Here is a 17,730-nt window from a genome sequence, read left to right on the forward strand (position 1 = left end):
CCAGGGCCATCTCAGTTGTCCACAGTGACACCCACGCCACCCAAGCCCTGTGACTGCAGAGAGGGACTGCTGCAAAGCTCCTTCCTGCTAGGAGAGGGTGGTGGGGAGCCCCACGGCCACATCCTAGGCCCTCAGCCCGGCCACATCTATACACAAGGAAGAGCTTAAAGGGAGTCCCAATGCCAGGACTGCTGGGCAGGAAGCCAGGAACTGAGCCAGCCACTCTCTGGCACCTCCAGCGACCCCCAATGATCTGACTGCCAGCAAAGCACTGGGGCTCAGACAGAGGTGACAGTGTCCCTAGGCTCCAGCTTTTCTGAGACTCTCAGGAACTGAGGACACTGCTCTGTAGGAACTACTCCAAGGCCCCAGACAACCTGGCTCTCAGGGGTGGGCCACAGGCATGACAGGCATCTCTGAGTAGGGGCAGAGGGACCCTCATGAAGCCCACTCTTGTACATGTTCGGATGCCAATGCTCAGACACCAATGCACTCAGACTCTCTTTATCTTTCTTTCAAATTATAGTCACTGAAAGTGTGTGTGTGTGAGAGTGTGTGTGTGTCTGTCAGTAGACAGTCTTACCCACTGCCACCCACTGTGTGGACAGCCATCAGCTGCAGAGCCCTCTGCAGATTCATCTGCACCTGAGGTCCCTGCAGACAACTGTGTGAAAGTCAGCATGCCAGGGCCCCGTCTCCCTCAGCCGGGCCAGGGCCTGCCTGTGCCAGCTGGCAGTGTGAGCCCCACGCAGGCCCCTCCCCAGGCCCCTCTGCAGCAGGCAGATAAGGGCTCTGGCAGAACGGCCCTTCTTCTTTTTAAGGAGAAGAGGCTATGGCTCAGCCCTCTCTGGATACTAGGCAGTCTCAGATCTTGGAGAGTGGGGTCCCTGCTTCTGGCCAAGTAAGAGAAGGGAAGGACCCATTCCAGTCTCATGCCAAAATCACCTTGTATCCCCTGAAAACCACCCTGCATTAGGGTTTGCCTGTTCCCAAATCCATAACGAAAGACAGATGACTTCTTTTCGGGAAATCAAAAGATTTCTTAGCCCTAACTATCCTCACGATTTCTATTAAAACCAAACCAAACCAACACAGATGGCCCTCATCCCTCCTCTCAACAGACAGGCAGAACCCACCCCCCTGGCTCTCAGGGGTGCAGGTGAAGCAGACAGCACCTGTTGCAGGGGAATCCACATTGCCTGGAGCCCCCCGATTGCTTCTTAGGGGCTGCAAAGAGGGTCTGGATAAAGTGTCGCAGACACTCAACAGTCCAGCCACTCCCATCCAGGGCAGCTAGTGGCTCTTTCTACAATAACCACCCTCGGTTCACGTTGGGTGGCATGAGGGAGGCTCAGGATCTCCCACTTAGGAGTGAACACTCCTGGAGGACGAAGCACAGCCCACTGTGAAGCCGCCACCCTGGCAGAGCCCCTCAGCTTCCTCTGGCTGGGAGGCTGTTTGCCCTCTTGGAAACAAGGTTTCAAATTGCTGGATCAGGTTGAGACGAAGACCAGGTGTTTCCAGCAGGCACAGTGGGGCCCTTGTGCCCTGCATGGGTGCCCAGCTCTGTGGGGTGTCCCTTGTCACCCCAGCTTTTGCTCAGCTGGAGTCCAGGAAGCTTCATTTAGAAGTGAATGAAGCAACCAGGAGTGTCCTCACCTTGGCCCTTTCTCAGTTCATTCACCACTGGACCTGGTTCCCTCATCATCTCCTCCAGGAAGCCCTCCCAGGTGGGCAGGACACCTCCAAGTCCCGCAAGACCCTGCTCATTCACATGGCTAGGTCTAGGGGTCATGGTCAGGGCCCTTGTGAGGACAACAACATCGGGCACAGGGACCCTGTCTCCCTCAATCTATCCATGTCCCTCCCAGAGCAGCCCTGGGAAGCCAGCCACTGACCCAGGTCCCTCGCACAGGCCACATGTGCAAGCTACCTGCTCTCCTCTCCTACCTGCAAGAGGAGATCTTGACAGCCACAGCTGAAAGGGGCCCACAGCACCGACTGCCCCAAGGGCATTCACTGGTGAGCAGGGAGGGTCCTCCACCTTCGGAGATGGGGCCTATGGCCTCAGGCTGTCCTTCCAACAGGACCATGGATCCCAGTAGGACACAGGCCCCAGGAGGGTGGGACCTGTTTACCACCAGGGCCAGCACCTGTGGGCAACTAGAGCCAACACCATTCACAGGCCAGGGGGAGCCCTACAAATAGGCCTGGGGGGTTCCTGTAAATAGACCTGGGGGCTCCCATTCATAGGACTAGGGAGACACCTCGGTAACAAGCCTAAGGGGAACCCCCCACCTTGCCACAGTCCTCCCGCCACCAGCTGTTGGCCCCTTGCTGAAGACTGGCCTTACTGCTCAGTGCTCCTGGGTGTCACATCAACAGAGCCTCATTCTCTAGGAGCCTGGGCAGTTGAGGACACTCCTGGTTGTAGCCTCTCTAACCGAAGCTTCCTGGACTCCAGCTGAGCAAAAGCTGGGGTGACAAGGGACACCCCACAGAGCTGGGCACCCATGTGGGGCACAAGGACCCCATTGTGCCTGCTGGAAACACCTGGCCTTCATCTCGACCTGATCCAGCAACTTGAAACCTCGTTTCCAAGAGGGCTACGAGCCGCTCAGCCAGAGGAAACCAAGGTGCTCTGCCAGGGTGGTGGCTTCACAGTGGGCTGTGCTTCTTCCTCCAGGAGTGTTCACTCCTAAGTGGGAGATCCTGAGCCTCCCTCATGCCACCCAACTGCGCCCAGGGTTTGAAACCTGGATTCCTACCACTTCCAAGGCCAAATTTGCAAAAACTCCCCAGAAAGTGTACAGAGCTTACAGCCCTCGGGCATGAGCTCTCCTTAGTCCTGGGCCTCTGCTCTCAGTCTCTCCAGGAGGGAGCAGAGACCCTCACCTCTACACCCATTTCACAGATGGGGAAACCGAATACTGAGTCAGCCCCTATGCCCCATCACTCAGCTCCCCCAGACTGCCAGAGACTTTGTGTCCAAGGGGCCACCCCCGGGCAACCACCCTGCCCCAGATGTCACATTCTGAACATAGTTCTCAAACCAAAGCAACTCCTGGAGTTTCATTTTCCCCACACTTGTCAAGTTCTGTCCCCAAACATTCAGCAGAAGTAAGAATTCACTAAGCCCCGAGATCAACTGCTCACTGTCCTGCCCTCACATCGGGGGACACGCTGGGTCTTAATTAACATGGCGGAGCCTCTCCCATTCTAATCTGATTGGGTCTCATCTGGGCTTCCTGAGCCCCGACCCACATTGCTTCCCCTGCGCATGTTGGAGCTTTCCCATCTTCCTGACCCCAAAAACAGCTGCTCCACAGCAGCCCAAGCATTCTTTTCAAAGCCCACGGAGGCCCCCACCCAGAACTAGTGGACTCTTTGCACCCACTGTGCCAGGAGCACACCTGGGGCCAGGCACGTGGCATAGTGCTGACCCCTGGTCTCTGCAAAGAAGCTCTGGCCCAGGTGCCCCTAGGGTCAAGGGCATCTTGCCCCAAAAGGAGACCGAGAAGGCTTCTCACAGTGGGGGCATCTGCACTGAGGCCTGAAACACCCAACAAACTGAATTAATTCCTTGGCGCCCTGCTCCCATCCTGTGCACAATGCCTGCTCTGTGCCCCGCCCCACAGGTATGTGGATTCCCCAGATACTCCAAGTTCTTACTTTGTTGGGCCTCACAGCCTGGGTGGCCCCTCCCTGCCAGCTGAGACAGCTCCAGTATCACTGGCCACAAACCTCCCAAGTTCCTCTGTGGTCAGGGCAGTTTCCCTCTCCTGAGTGCCCACAGCACCCACACACACCACGGGCATCGGCACCCAGACCACCTCCCCTGCTATAAAATCAGACCTGGCACCCAAGCCACAGTCACAGAGGGAACAGTCGACAGGGCGGGGACAACAGGGGAGGGAGGGAGGAGAGTCAGTTGTCCCAACCCAAGGTGTCTGGGCATCCACCGAGTGGGAAGGCCCTCCAGCTGAGCTGCCAAAGGCTTGGCGATTACCAAAGACCACCCGGCCCTCACCCAGACGCTCCTCCCACCAGGTCTCCTGCACCAGGTCTGAACAAAACTGGATGCTTGCTAGCCCTGAATGCTGCCCGGCCTCTCATGGGCTCCCAGAACCTGGGGTGGAGAAGCAGGTTTACCTATCACACTTTTGGCAAATGACGCTCTTTTGAGAGTGGCCAGGCCCAAGTCGCCAATCTTCACAGACCCAGTTGGTCCGGTGATAAAAATATTGTCACATTTCAGGTCTCGGTGGATAATGGGTGGTGTCCTAGTGTGCAGGAACAGCAGGCCTTTCAGGATCTGCCGGCACCAGCTGCGGAGAACCTTGGGCTTCATCACCTTGAACCGCTTCAGGTACCTGCAGGGGTGCACGAGCACAGCTCACCAAGCAGCTTGCCAGCAGCGGCCCCCTAGCAAAGCCCCACCTAACACTGCTCAGGCCTGGTACTAAGACTGATTCCGTGTACACAGCACAAACCTGTGACAGGGAGTAAAAGTGAGACGGGAGCGCCGGGCAGTTCTGTCCTGGGCCAGGTGTCACACAGCTGGAGCCAGGCCCCTGAGCAGACAGCTGGGAGGGCTCACAACCTTCTTGCTCCCCTCATGCCAAGGACCTGGCTACTAAAGCTCATGCCAAGTTTCATGTTGACTTCACTGGGAGATGGTGCCAGGCTGCCTTGTAAGTTGCCCAAGGCAGGACAGAGTCCCAGCCAGCAGATGCTCAGGTGAGGGTGAGGGTTACGAAAGCCCGGGGCCTGTCAGAACCACAGGGGCCAGGTGGAGCTCTTCCTGCTGCTGGCCGCCTGCCTGTGTGGCCTTCCCTGAGCTATGCCCCGGAGGAGGTGGTGGGTGAGGCTGAGAAAAGGGCTCTCCCCTTGCGGTGCAACCACCTATGAGAGCAACTGCCTGGCTGAGAGGTACTGAGGCCCTGCCCAAGGCTACAGGGTCCAAAGATTCAGATGGACCGAGGATACAGCACCTGGAGGGTAGCCCCCATCCCCACAATGCAGACTGGGGCCTTAGCGAGCAGCAACAGGCTGCCATGGCCACCCCACTCCCCACCCCTCAGCCCTCACTAACCACCTCCACTTCCTCAGAATCCCACAGTCCCTGCTATGCACTCCACCCAGGCTGCTTCCTGAGCCTGAAGATGTGCGGGGCTGGCTCCCAGGAGGAAACAGAACCCCAGCTGGAAACAGGGCCCAGACACCAGACAGATCAACCCTCTCCCTGGGAAGTAAACAACCTTCTGGCATCCCATGCAGGAGAGGAAAGAGGAAACAGCTTCCCACAGGCACCAGCCAGGACCACCCCGGTAGCCCAGGATCTCACCCCAAGCTATGGTGGTCCTGCCCCTATGCCAAGACCCCCACCCAACCCTCAGGAAGCGGAGCTTACGTCTTCAGTGTCCCCGAGGTCATCAGCTCGGTCACCAGCACAATGCACCGCTTGCCCTTAGCGCTAGACTCCCAGAAGTCGTAGAAGCGCACGATGTTGGGGTGCTGCAGGCCTTTCAGCATCTCAGCCTCTTCCTTGAACCGCTGCCGCTCCAGCTTGGTGAGCTTCCGGTCCTAGAGGGCAAGAGACATGCTGAGTGGGCAAGAGATGGGACATAGGAGGGGACACGGCGGTGGCACATCCCAGCGGCACTGGGGGCAGTAGGACCAGCCCTTCCTGTACCCACAGGCAGCCGAGCGGCTACGACAGAGGGGCACACAGCCACTGGCACCAAACAGCTGACCCCCTGGCCCCCAAAACCCTGGACACAGTCCCCACAAATGGACCTCAGCAAAAAGATATCCTAAGAAGCCAAAGAAGTCTCACAACTCCACACTGCCACACTTGTGCATTTTTTCCATAAAAACACGTCTGAGTCCTTTGCTTCCTCCACAATTGCTCACTTTCTGTGTGTTTCCGAAAAGAATGAACCATCAGTTTACCTCTAATGTATACACAACTCGGAGGAAGTGCTCGGGCCCAGTAGACCAGAGGAGATGTGGACAGGTACCTGAGACAAGAGCTGAGGATGCAGGGAAGAGAGAAGCCCCGGCTGAGCCACATTGACCAGTCGACAACCCAGAGGGCAGCCCAGGCCCTCCGGTGCGGGAGGACACAGCAGACACCTCCACAGACCCTTGCGCCACTGTGTCCGCACAAGCCAGCAGAATCAGTCACTGACCTAACTTTAAAATAGGAAACAGCAAACGAACACCACCATCATCACCTGTGAATCCTGGTCAGGTACCTGCCTCATATGCCTGCTCTGCCCACTGTCCCACGAGGGGTCACCAATTCTGGGCACCACATTCAAACATGCCCCAGCAACAGCCACCCTGCCCCCACCCGCCCAGCCTCCGCCTTTTAAATTTTTTTATTTTTTGCTGAGGTCCCTTTGTGGGGGCTGCGTCCAGGGTTGTGGGGGCCAACGGGTCAGCCTCTGCCTCTCCTCTGCCTCCCACCACCCTGTCCGAGCTCAACCATCCCTCACCACCCTGTCCCCCACCTCATCCCTCACTGCAGTCCCCCTGGATCCTGGCCTTCCCTTTCCCCAAATCCTTCAGTGGATTCTCTCCAAAGGAGGGCTCAGAATAAACCCAGGGAGTTCGCATGGCCCTGAAGCCTCCATGTGCTTCCAACTTCCCCTCACGAGGTGACAGCTACCTCCACAGGCCCAGCCAAGGCCTCTCCTCCTGCTGCATACATGCCATGCCCTTCTCACCTCCACCCAAGGTCCTGTCCCCAGGATCACTCCCTTGTCCTGGTCCAATGAGCCCACAGAGCAACACCTGCCTCCCTTCCACCAATTCCCATGGGAACGTCGGAAAAGAAACATGCGTATTTTCAGAAGGAAACCAGAAACACAACTGAACACAGAACAGCAAAATTCCGGGGAATTCTAAACAGACAGAAAGCAGGTAAATCTGGATAGATGAGGGGAGAGATCAGAGTGAAAGTATATGCAAGCCAAGACCCCTGGATCCTTCCGGAAGAGCCCAAAGAACATCAAGCCAGACTCCAACGCAGAGAGGAGAAGCGGCAGAACCTCGACAAGGGTCATCTTGGGGGAAAAATTACATCCCAAACGTGGCTGTGCCGATGAGACAGTTCTTCCTCCATTGACCTGCCAGACCCCTCCCCACAGCACGAACTCTCATGGGCCCCTTCATTCCAGTGTGGGACTGCACAGTGACATCACTACAGGGCCAAGGAATACCCAGAGAAGCCATCGTCATGATGGGGCCAATCCAGAAAACAAATAATTCAGAGACAAATGGCAACTCCCAAGAAAAATCTAACCAATGCTCCCGTAAGACTCAAGAATTTGACACAAGTAAGATAGACCAAGCTTCTATTTGGAAAGGAACACTAGAGAAGGAGCTCTTCCACATTTACACAGGGATGGGGACTGCTCTTACTAACAAGCTCAGTGTTTTAGAAATAAGATATTCCATAATCCAGTGAAACATTAAGTATAAAAAAGTTCATGTTTAACCCAGACAATAATATGGAAACATGTTCTATTCATCAAAAACGGTTATTTAGCCTGGTGTGGCTCACGCCTGTAGTCCCAGTTACTCGGGAGGCTGAGGCAGAGGATGGCGGGAGGCTGAGGCAGAGGATGGCTGGAGCCCAGAAGCTTGAGACCAGCCTGAGTAACACAGCGGGACCCCAGCTCCCAAAAAAAGGTTATTAAGTCAAGCCGCAAACTGGGGAAGACTATTTTCAATACATATATCTGACAAAGGACTTAGATCCAAAATGTATAGAGAACTCCTGTAATTCAATAATAAACACATGAACAGATACTACACCAAAGACACAGAAATGGCCAACAGCACACGGAAAGAGGCTGAGCAGCATCAGTCGCTGGGAAAATGCCAACAAATACCACACTGAGATGCACCCCACACCCCCCGGAAGGGCTAAATTAAAAGATGGATACTTCCAACTACTGGGGAGGCTGGGGGACAGCGAGCCCGACCTGGCACACTGCTGCCAGGAGTTCAGGTGGCGCAGCCCTCAGAGGAGGGCTTGGCAGGTTTCACACCTGCTCTGTGTCCAGCCACTCCCCTCCTGGAATCCATCTAGGAGGAAAGAAAACGTGCTGGACACGGTGGTTCATATCTGTAATCCCAGCACTTTGGGAGGCTGAGGCGGGCGGATCATGAGGTCAGGAGTTGGAGACCAGCCTGGCCAACATAGTGAAACCCTGTCTCTACTAAAAATACAAAAAAATTAGCTAGGTGGGTGTCTATAATCCCAGCTACTTGGGAGACTGAGGCCGGAGAATCTCTTAAACTCAGGAGACGGAGGTTACAGTGAGCCGAGCCAAGATTATGCCACTGCACTCCAGCCCAGGCGACAGTGAGAGACTGTCTCAAAAAAAAAAAAAAAAAAAAGGAAGAAAAGAAAAGTAAACGTTAAGTCCATTAAAAAATGGACTTGGATATTCAAAGCAGCTTTATTCATCACAGCCCCACCTGGAAACCACCAAAACATTTGGGGCCAGGTGAGTGAACCATGCCACACCCATGCAAATGGGACCATGGCTCAGCATCAAAAAGGAGCACACTCCTGCTTTTCAGCAGCACAGGGGAGGGCCAAAAGCATAGGACTGAACAAAAGAAGCCAAACAAAAGAATGTGTCCTGTGGGACCCCATCTTCATGTGAAACTCTGGAAAAGACGGACTAATATGTGGGGATGTGGGGAATGCCACCAGAATAATGGTCGCCTCTGGGGTGGGAGCCAAGATCCTGGGGTTGGGGGGTGAGAGAGGAATGGTCCACATCATAACAGAGCACGTGGGCTGCACCTCTGTGTGCGTTTGTCAGAGCCCAACTTGCACACTTAAGTTCTGTGTGTTTCATTACAAGTAAATTACACTTCAATTTCTCATATGTAAAAACAAAAGAAGGAAAAAAATCCAAAGACCAAATGAGAGAAGTGGAAGAAAGAAAATAGAAGAGAAACATTAAGATATATGGAAGAACTGCCTGGAAGTCAAACTATGTCAAAAGGGTTTAAAGAACAGACATCATGAAGTATAAACAGACAGTGAAATAGCATTTCCCTGAGCTGGAAGGAGAACAATTTAGAATAAAATGGCCCACCAAGACCAGGTCAGAGTAAATGAACAGCCCACCTCCAGGCTGTTCTAGTGAAATGTCAGAACCCCAAGCAAGTCGTATCTGCAAAGGAACAGAACAGCCCAAATGAGCAGTGAGTCTAATCGGCAATGCTGGGTGCAGGTGGCGGAGGCAGTGTCCTCAAAGTGCTAACTGGGAATTCTATACCCTGCCAAACGGACACCAAGCCAGGCAGTCCAGACTCATTTCAGACACGCAAGAGCTCAAAGTTAACTTCTCATGCAGTCTATGTGAAACAAGTTCCTGGAAGAAATGTTTCCACAACACACAACACAACAGAAAGACATGCAGCCTAGAGGTGACATACAGACTCTAGAGGTCCCCGGGGGTCAAAGAAGCTCCAGAGGAGATGGCAGTGCTCAGCTAGGCCAGTTCGCCCAGGAAGCCTTCTCTGAGAAACAGCATGTCAGTTCACAGTTCCCACTCAGTGCGCTTAGTCCTTGATTCCAGAGGAGACTCACAGAATCATTTATAGCACAAGTTATTTTTGCCAGTATTTTAGCACCAAGAGTTACGTGTAAAACATTTCATTGTAGTTTCAGAGCAAAATGTTCACATTCTAAATGACTAAGAAAAAAACGGGAGGTAGAGGGATGTACCCTGCATGCACTACATTCTTCGTTTTTCACAGCAGTTACCTACCAACATTGAAAAATTTCAGATATGAAAGTCAGAAATGGTTAAGAATGGTGCCTCTTAGAGGGGGGCTCAGAAGGGAAGAGGATCTCATTTTATATTGTATGCCACACAACTATTTTAATCAATGTGACACACTGCTTGGTAATTTTTTTAGTAGGTGAGACAGGGTCTCAATCTGTCACCCAGGCTGGAGTGCAATGACATGATCATAGCTGACTGCAGCCTCAATTTACTGGGCTCAGGTGATCCTCCCACCTCAGCCTCTCAAGTAGCAGGGACTACAAGCAAATGTTACCACGCTGGCTATTTTTTTTTTTTAGAGATGGGGTCTCTCACTATGTTGCCCAGGCTGCTCTTGAACTCCTAGGCTCAAGAAATCCTCCTGCCTTGGCCTCCAAAAGTGCTGGGATTACAGGTGTGAGCCACCATGCCCAGCCTGCTTGGTACTTTAATGGTCAGCTAGTGTGTCCCCCTCTGAGCCTTGCCTAGAGCCCAGCTACAGGGCATGCTGCCCCCACAGAACTTGTCCACATCCTCATCACTTGTTTGCTGGTCTCGGGTTGGCCTGCATGACAGGAGCAGCTCCATGAACCATCTGTGAACTGATTTATTCATTAACCTACTAGGAAAGGCTCACAGTCAACAAGCCAGTGCAGGAAGAATGCACCTGCTCCCTAAGCGATTCCCAAATCCTGCCAGGCTCACAGGTGCTTAAAGGTTTGGTGTTGAGTTGGGGGCAGGGGGCTACTGGCTGCTCACTCGTGATACTCCTCCCTCCCAGGCACTGGAGGGTAAGGTCGATCAGCACCAGACACTCCTCCCTCCCAGGCACTAGAGGGTAAGGTCGATCAGCACCAGATACTCCTCCCTCCCAGGCACTGGAGGATAAGGTCGATCAGCACCAGATACTCCTCCCTCCCAGGCACTGGAGGATAAGGTCAATCAGCACCAGATACTCCTCCATCCCAGGCACTGGAGGGTAAGGTCAATCAGCACCAGACACTCCTCCCTCCCAGGCACTAGAGGGTAAGGTCGATCAGCACCAGATACTCCTCCCTCCCAGGCACTGGAGGATAAGGTCGATCAGCACCAGATACTCCTCCATCCCAGGCACTGGAGGGTAAGGTTGATCAGCACCAATCTTCCTCCTACCGAGTCCCCAGTGCTGTGCAAATTCATGGCTCTTGTTCCCTCATAATGTGAAAATCAATCAGATACAAAAGATTTAAGGCATTCTGGGACAATGCCAGCTCTTATTTGCTCTAGGGAAAAGGCTCTATGGCTTACTCACAGGTGGGGCAGGATAGCACCCTCCAAGCCAGGCAGGTCACACAGCCAGGGTGGTCAGAAGATTCTTGGTCCCAATGGGCCTTCCCAGTGCTCCCAGGGCACCTGGGAAACACATCAGGGGTTGCCTTTGGTGTTGACTGAGAGCATCAGAGGTTCCTGCCCTGAACATGCCAGGGTGTCTGCAGGCAGCCCCCTCCTGTGACATTTCAGGGCCAACCACTCTGCCAAAACAGTCCCCAGTAGGCAACAGTTGGAGATGTCAGACCTACTAGGGGCATACTTGGGATTCTGTAGCATCCTCCTTTTAGCCAGACAGAACCACAAAATCCAACCCCTTGAAAGAGCAGAACTGGGTCCCACCAGGAGATGAGGCCCACGCACACTTGGGCAGAGGGGGGTGCCTAGAACCAGCAAGGCCGAGCCTCAGGAAACAAGCCTGCTGCAGGGCCTCACTGCCGTCCCATGATGCCGTAAGTCAAAATCAAAGGAAGCATGGAGCATCTCTGTCCACAATGGTCCCATGCACAGAGAACCGGCCCAGGACACAGGCCCCAAGTACAAGATGCCAGGGCACCAGGCCCCTGCTAGAGCTCAGGCCTAACGAAACACTTACCTCCTTGTCACTTAAGTCCTCGCACCCAAAAGTCATGGCATCCATGGGGACACACTGGGAAGACAGCATGAGACTTCCACCAAATACATGTCCCCTCCATCCCCTGGGAGGGTCCCCACTGCTCCAGGGAAGCCTGGCATCTGCACACACTCCACACCCTCCTAGTGGGAAGGGCCTCCCTGCCACTTCCAGGTCTGGAAGATTGAACCAGTTGACCCCAGCTGGGGGCCAACAGGCTCCTGCCCACCCTTTCACCACGAAGTGAGGAGAGAATCTGAGTCTGGTTCCAGGAAGTCAGGGTTTGGCAAGTGCACAGGAATGGCTGGTGCACAGCAAGCCACACTGTCCCCCATGCTCTGTCTGGAGTAGCTCAGATAGTCACGGAGGCTCTGGGTGTGCAGAAAGGGCTGTTCACAACCCCATGGGGAAAGCGGCCAACATATGACAAACCAGTAAATATGCAACCACACACTGTGCCAAAATTTACCGGTCAGGGCACCCCTGGACCCGAGGAAAAGGCCCAGTTTCAGGCAGCCAAGGGAGAAGGGTACCCCCAACCCCACCTAAGGCATGGGCGGGTCTGGGGTCCCTAGAGGAAGAGGCCTCTGGGCAGGCGTGATGTTTGGGCAGCGGGTGGTTTATGTCACCACAGGGCCAGGCAACAGGGCACTGCCTGAACAAGAGGCAGGCGCCGGGCCTGCTCTGCAGCAAGTGGCCGGTGGGCTCAGTGGAGCCTTTCCGATGTCAACACCAGGCACCCGCCATCGGCCAGCAAAGGGGAGACCTGACAGAGTTCTTCCACCCGCTGCCTCCAACACTCACTGCCGGTCTAAAAACAAACTCACTTCCCTTAAACCCAAGTTCTCTCTTTAACCTCATCTTAAGCAACAAAATACTTAACTGCATTTACAGGTAAGCCAGTGTATGTGTTTTCTAATTCATGCTTTTAAAAAGAACATCATTATCAAGATGAACATTTTTCCCGACACCACCAAATAAAAGGGGCCAAGGAGTGTGAGGAGTCACAGACAGAGGCTGATGTGCCCCCAAATTGTGCGCAGAAAAGGAACCCTGACGCCAGTGACCTGTCCCTGTCCCAGATCCCACCCTCCATCTGGGTGAGTGCAGCCAGAGAAGGAGGTGCTCAGTAGGGGTGAGATGGTGTCACTGGGCTCTTCCCACATTCAGCCATCTTTGTCATGGGCTCCAAGAAGTTTCTAATTCTCTGAGGCAGAAGCCTGAACTTGAGTATCTGGCCCCTGGTTGCTTTTATAAATCATACTATTTTCTTTAAAAAGGGAGGGAAGAATTATTAGCCATGTGTGGTGGCGCATGCCTGGTGTCCCAGTTACTTGGGAGGCTGAGATGGGAGAATGATGTGAGCCCGGAAGACAAGGACTGCAGTTGAACCAAGATCTTGCCACTGCACGCCAGCCTGGGCCACACAGCAAGACCCTGTCTCAAAAAAAAAGAGGTGGGGAGGGGCAGAGGGATCAGGGGAGGTGCCAAGTGAGCTTTGCTCTCTTAAAGGCCACCTGGGACCCTGCCACACACACAACGGTACTCACCCTGTCACCCACACACAGAACGAACTAGGTGCCTGCCCCAGGGGTAAGCAGGGATCTAAAATGTGTCATCATAGGTTCAAACAGTTGTAGAAGATGCCATTTCCAGCATTTTATAAATACCGACTTTTAAAAAATGTTCTTTGAAATGTTTCCCGTGGAAGCCAAATATCAGCAATCTCATGTCCTCCGCCAGCTATCTCTAAACACGTGAATCAACGCACCTCCAGCTCCAGCGAGGACGCACACCTCCGTTACCACAGAGCTGATGGACATGACGCGGCTCTTCCCATAAGCCTCTCACTGACCACCCACCACGCTTTCCTGCCATCACATCATTCTGATTGGAATCTGGCTTTTCATAGTTGCCTGTGATCATGAGACTCTGAGGACCAAAGGGTTTTCTTCAGGACTGAATCACCACCGTAAATTAGCAGTAAATAGTTGACCAAAGCAAAGATAACTAATTTTGTTGAAAGTGCCTCCGTTATTGAGCCAGATGGAGCTCTTGTGCCAATTGCTTGGGGTGTCCGTGAGTGACTCTAAATCATGTCTAGAAGGAGGCGGGCCCAGCGTCGTTCTGGTGTGTGGATTCTGAAACTGTGAAAGCCTGATCCTGTCAGCCAGTAGATGGGTGGAGGGAATCTGCCATGGCCATGCCACGAACTCTCCACGCTCCCTCAAGCATGTACAAAACTCCAGCTGTCCTTCCCTGGGACTAGCTGGCAGCTCTCCCAGGGACTCCTCTAGGTTTTACTGAACACATGCAATGGGGGTGGTGCCTGGTCCATGCAGGCCTCCAGGCCAGCGCCCAGCATAAGGACCAGCAGCAAGGGGAGGTCCAGGGGAGGTCAGGGGTCCCCACCCACCTGCCTGTTAGGAAGCCCCCATGCCCAGCATGAGCACGGCAAGTCAGTCTGGGGACAGGCCCTCTGTGCAGGGCTCTGGTCACAGCACAGGCTGCAGAAGCCCTCCTTATCCCACCTGTTACCCTCCATCGTGGGCAAAGACAGGGCCATTGTGGGAAGCCAGTGGAGCTGTCACCACGTGGCAAGGATGGGTGGGCAGCCTGGGAAGGGGGCAGGACCACAGAATGGAGCCATGAAGGCCAAGACAAAGAAGAGGACCAAAAGGGGACACAGCTGGGCAGTACAGACACATCGGGAACCCTGAGGCAATGAGCCATGATGGGGTGCAGCTGACAGACTGTGGGCTATCTGGGGCCAGACGCTGGGGCAGCACAGGCAGGCAGGGGCCCTCCCAAGGTGCCCACTCCCTGGGCCCACCACACCCACAAAGCCTCTCCCTGGACCTGAAGCCTCACAGTCCACAGACAAGACGAGGTCCTTCCTTACATGAACCTCACCCAGGGCCGGGCAGCCCCCAGGCCCCTCCTCAGGCCACCCCACGGAGGTATCCCCAGCTAGGGCCTCAGAGACCCAACCCTCTGCCCAACAGCAGCCAGGATGCGCCATCCAGTTAGTCTCTGCCCATCTGCTCCTGGCTGGGCTGCAGGGTCGTCCACTCTACCTCACTGGGCCCCATCCCCCTTCACAAAACAGGAAAGGTCAAAGGTCTCCTCAGGGTTGGTGCAAGGCTGTGCTGACAGGTGCAGCTGCCCAGAACAGCAGCTGGCACAGCCGGCCTCGCCCTCAGCCGCTCCCTACCATGCCCCCTCCTGCACTGGTGTTGGGCAGCATAGACAGAGCAGGAAAGGCTGTTCCACGTGCAGAGACAGGGGTGGAACCGAGGCTCAGACACTGACCCTCTCAGCTCAGCTCCCCATTTGTGTAGTGGGTGGATAGCAGCACCCATCCCCTAACAGCATCCAGCCCTCAGCCAGTAAGATGCACCCTGCATACACCCTCATGGGCTCTGGGTGGTGCACCTGCCTTCAAGGGAGCTCTGACCCCTGACGGATTAAACAGGCAGGACCCATGCTCATTCACACCCTGAGGGAACCACTTTAAACAACCAAGACTCCCTCCCCCACAACCCTGCAGCCAGGGAACCCTGTCCTGGAGGGAGGGGGGATCCCCTTTGGGCCCAGGTGATGTCCCAGCCAGCAGGAGCCGGGCGCAAAGCAGGGTGGGGCCTGGATGTGCCTGCACGCTCCAGGCTTCCAGGGCAGGGAACCAAGGCCAGCGGCACCATCTGCACCTGCGCTCAGCTGGATCAGAACTGACAGAGCCCAAGCAAGGAAGCAGGTGGGCAAGCTGGTGGCAAAAGGTGGAGCTGGGCACGTGGCATGTGGGCTGTTGCCACCACACAGCATTTTATTTCCAAATAACAGTTTTAAAGCTTGCAGGTCTGACTTAGAGCTCCAGACAAGCAAAGGAGCCCCCACACAGCCTCTTCTGTCTGAGCACCCCGCTTTCAGGACTGCAGGACCCCAGATGGGCTGAGCCTCGGCCCACACTGCCCCGAGCAGGCACCTGCCCAGCCCTCTGTGGATGGGGTTCTGCCAAGGACCAGCATCCTTAAATGAAGACTATGAGCTAAAATCCCGTGACAAACTTGGAAAGGATCCACACTTCATCCTTAGCATTAGAAGTCTCTGAGGGGAACATGAAAGAGCTTCCTCCCCAGAGTCCACATCCACACTTTTGGACACAGGTACCCCTACTACGGTTAGAAGAACTGATAAGCATTTGTCCATGTATGCACTTTTTGAAAGAGAGGAGCAGGAGGAACTCGAACTCAGCGCTACCCAAGGTAGCCCCACCCATGGCACGCTGACCAATGGGACCGGGGGTGTTGGTAGATACAGAGCATTCACATTTGGGGAAAATGGCTGAGAGAAACCTACCTCGTCAGGGGGCCACCCCGTCCCAGGGCACCTGCCATCAGGCTAGAGGGAGAGAGCTTGAACTCATGCCCCTCTAGGGACATCCAGGTGCCCTTCTCTCCTGCCTAGAGATGGACTTAACCCTGGTCTCAGCTGTGAAACCCATGTCACTGGGTGGCCACCTTCCTCTCCAAGGCCAGACGTCAGCAGGCTGCCCTGGTCCTACATGAGTCCTGAGGGTCAACCTGTCACATCCAGGCTCCCCACCCCCATCCATTCTCCCTCAGATGTGGGGGAAGAGGGAGGGGTCCCTGGGGCAGATGGGTGAGCTGGGGCAGCCAACTCAGGACAACCAAACCCCAGGAAGCCAGGGGAGCCCTGGCCCTGACAGTGACACAACCCAGACACACCCCCCAACACGGACAGGCAGCTGCACAGGCAGCAGACACCATGCAGGGCCAGCCCCAAAGGAGGAGGCCTTTCCTGTTCTCAAGGGAACACTGACGTTACTTCCTGACAGGGAAATATCTGCTCGTACCCTCAGCTCCGGACCACAGCAGTGGTTCACCTCAGGATGAAATGAAAACGGGGCTCGCCCAGTGGGTACACAAGTGAGGAAGAGAAATCCCCACAGGGCCATCCCATCCCCAGAAACTTTCCTGAGAGCATGTATCTGGTTTCTAGAAAGGGCCAGCCCCACCCCATGGCCACTTCTCACAGGGACACCTAAAGATAGATTTGGATAGCACCAGGGACACAGGTCAGCAGGATTAGCAGCTCCACCATCAAGGACAGCTTCCGTGGGGTGGGGCAGGCAGGGCAGTCCCAGGGCAAGGCCTGTGGAATCCTATGGAGTTCCATGGAATTCTGAGGAGACAGCTGCAGAGGCCAAGCTACTGGGGTCATTGCTGCAGCTGCCCTGCCCCCACACAGGGTTCAAAGGCTCAGGGCACCCCAAGATGGCAGTGGGTGAGGATCTAATAGTCTGTGGAGTTTTGTGGACCCTCGCCCAGGCAGGTCCTTCCCCCAACCCTCATCCCTCCAACACAGGGAGGTACCCATACCCCCAGTTCTGGGCACTGAGGAAGGGTGGGGCCTTCTGCTGCCTGCTACTGTACAAGGCTCTGGTTCTGGCTCTGGTTCTGGCTCAGTATTCTAAGCCTACGCCCAGAATAAAGTCGCCTAGATCTCAGTTCCTTCCCTCCCCAGAAACCCTAGGTGGCCGATGCTATCACCAAGATCTAAGACGACTTTGAAGCCCAGCTACTGGGGCCCAAGGCTGGTGTTGGCCTCAGGCTGAGATGTCTGCTGAATAAACATACGCCCAGGCACAAACATCTGTGGTGTCCCTCCAAGCCAGGGATGGCACCAGGCTGCTTGACAGGGGAGTGAGGGCACCAACAAATGGCCCCAGCATCATGAGATCAGGGCCACAGGAGGACCTCAGAGGTGTAAAGCAGCATGGGGGTGAGGTTAGGCCCCCCTACCCACATCTGCTCCCCAATCCCATTAACTGACTCCTGAGTACCTCCTGTAACTGGCAGCAAGAGCCTTGGGGACCACAATCAAGACAGCAGGTGCAGAGCACACACATGCATGAAATAAACCTCCAGCGTCACTCATCCTCAGGCCACCGTCCCAACTCTCCTGGAGAAAAGGAAACCCCACACT

General features: G+C 54.8%; 1 protein-coding gene across 1 annotated transcript in view; it reads right to left on the bottom strand.

The window, feature by feature from the left end:
• WNK2 (WNK lysine deficient protein kinase 2) overlaps positions 1-17,730 on the bottom strand; it is a 124,479-nt gene that overhangs the window by 73,084 nt on the left and 33,665 nt on the right. The window contains exons 2-3 of the mRNA XM_021671904.2: positions 5,414-5,586; positions 4,153-4,373 (exon numbers count right to left, since the gene is read on the bottom strand). Coding sequence (XP_021527579.2) covers positions 4,153-4,373; positions 5,414-5,586 — 394 coding nt within the window. The remainder of the gene's footprint in view (positions 1-4,152; positions 4,374-5,413; positions 5,587-17,730) is intronic.

The sequence above is a fragment of the Aotus nancymaae genome, unplaced genomic scaffold (genome assembly GCF_030222135.1).
Source record: "Aotus nancymaae isolate 86718 unplaced genomic scaffold, 86718_ANA_hifiasm-v0.15.2.pri h1tg000041l, whole genome shotgun sequence".
Taxonomy (NCBI): Eukaryota; Metazoa; Chordata; class Mammalia; order Primates; family Aotidae; genus Aotus; species Aotus nancymaae.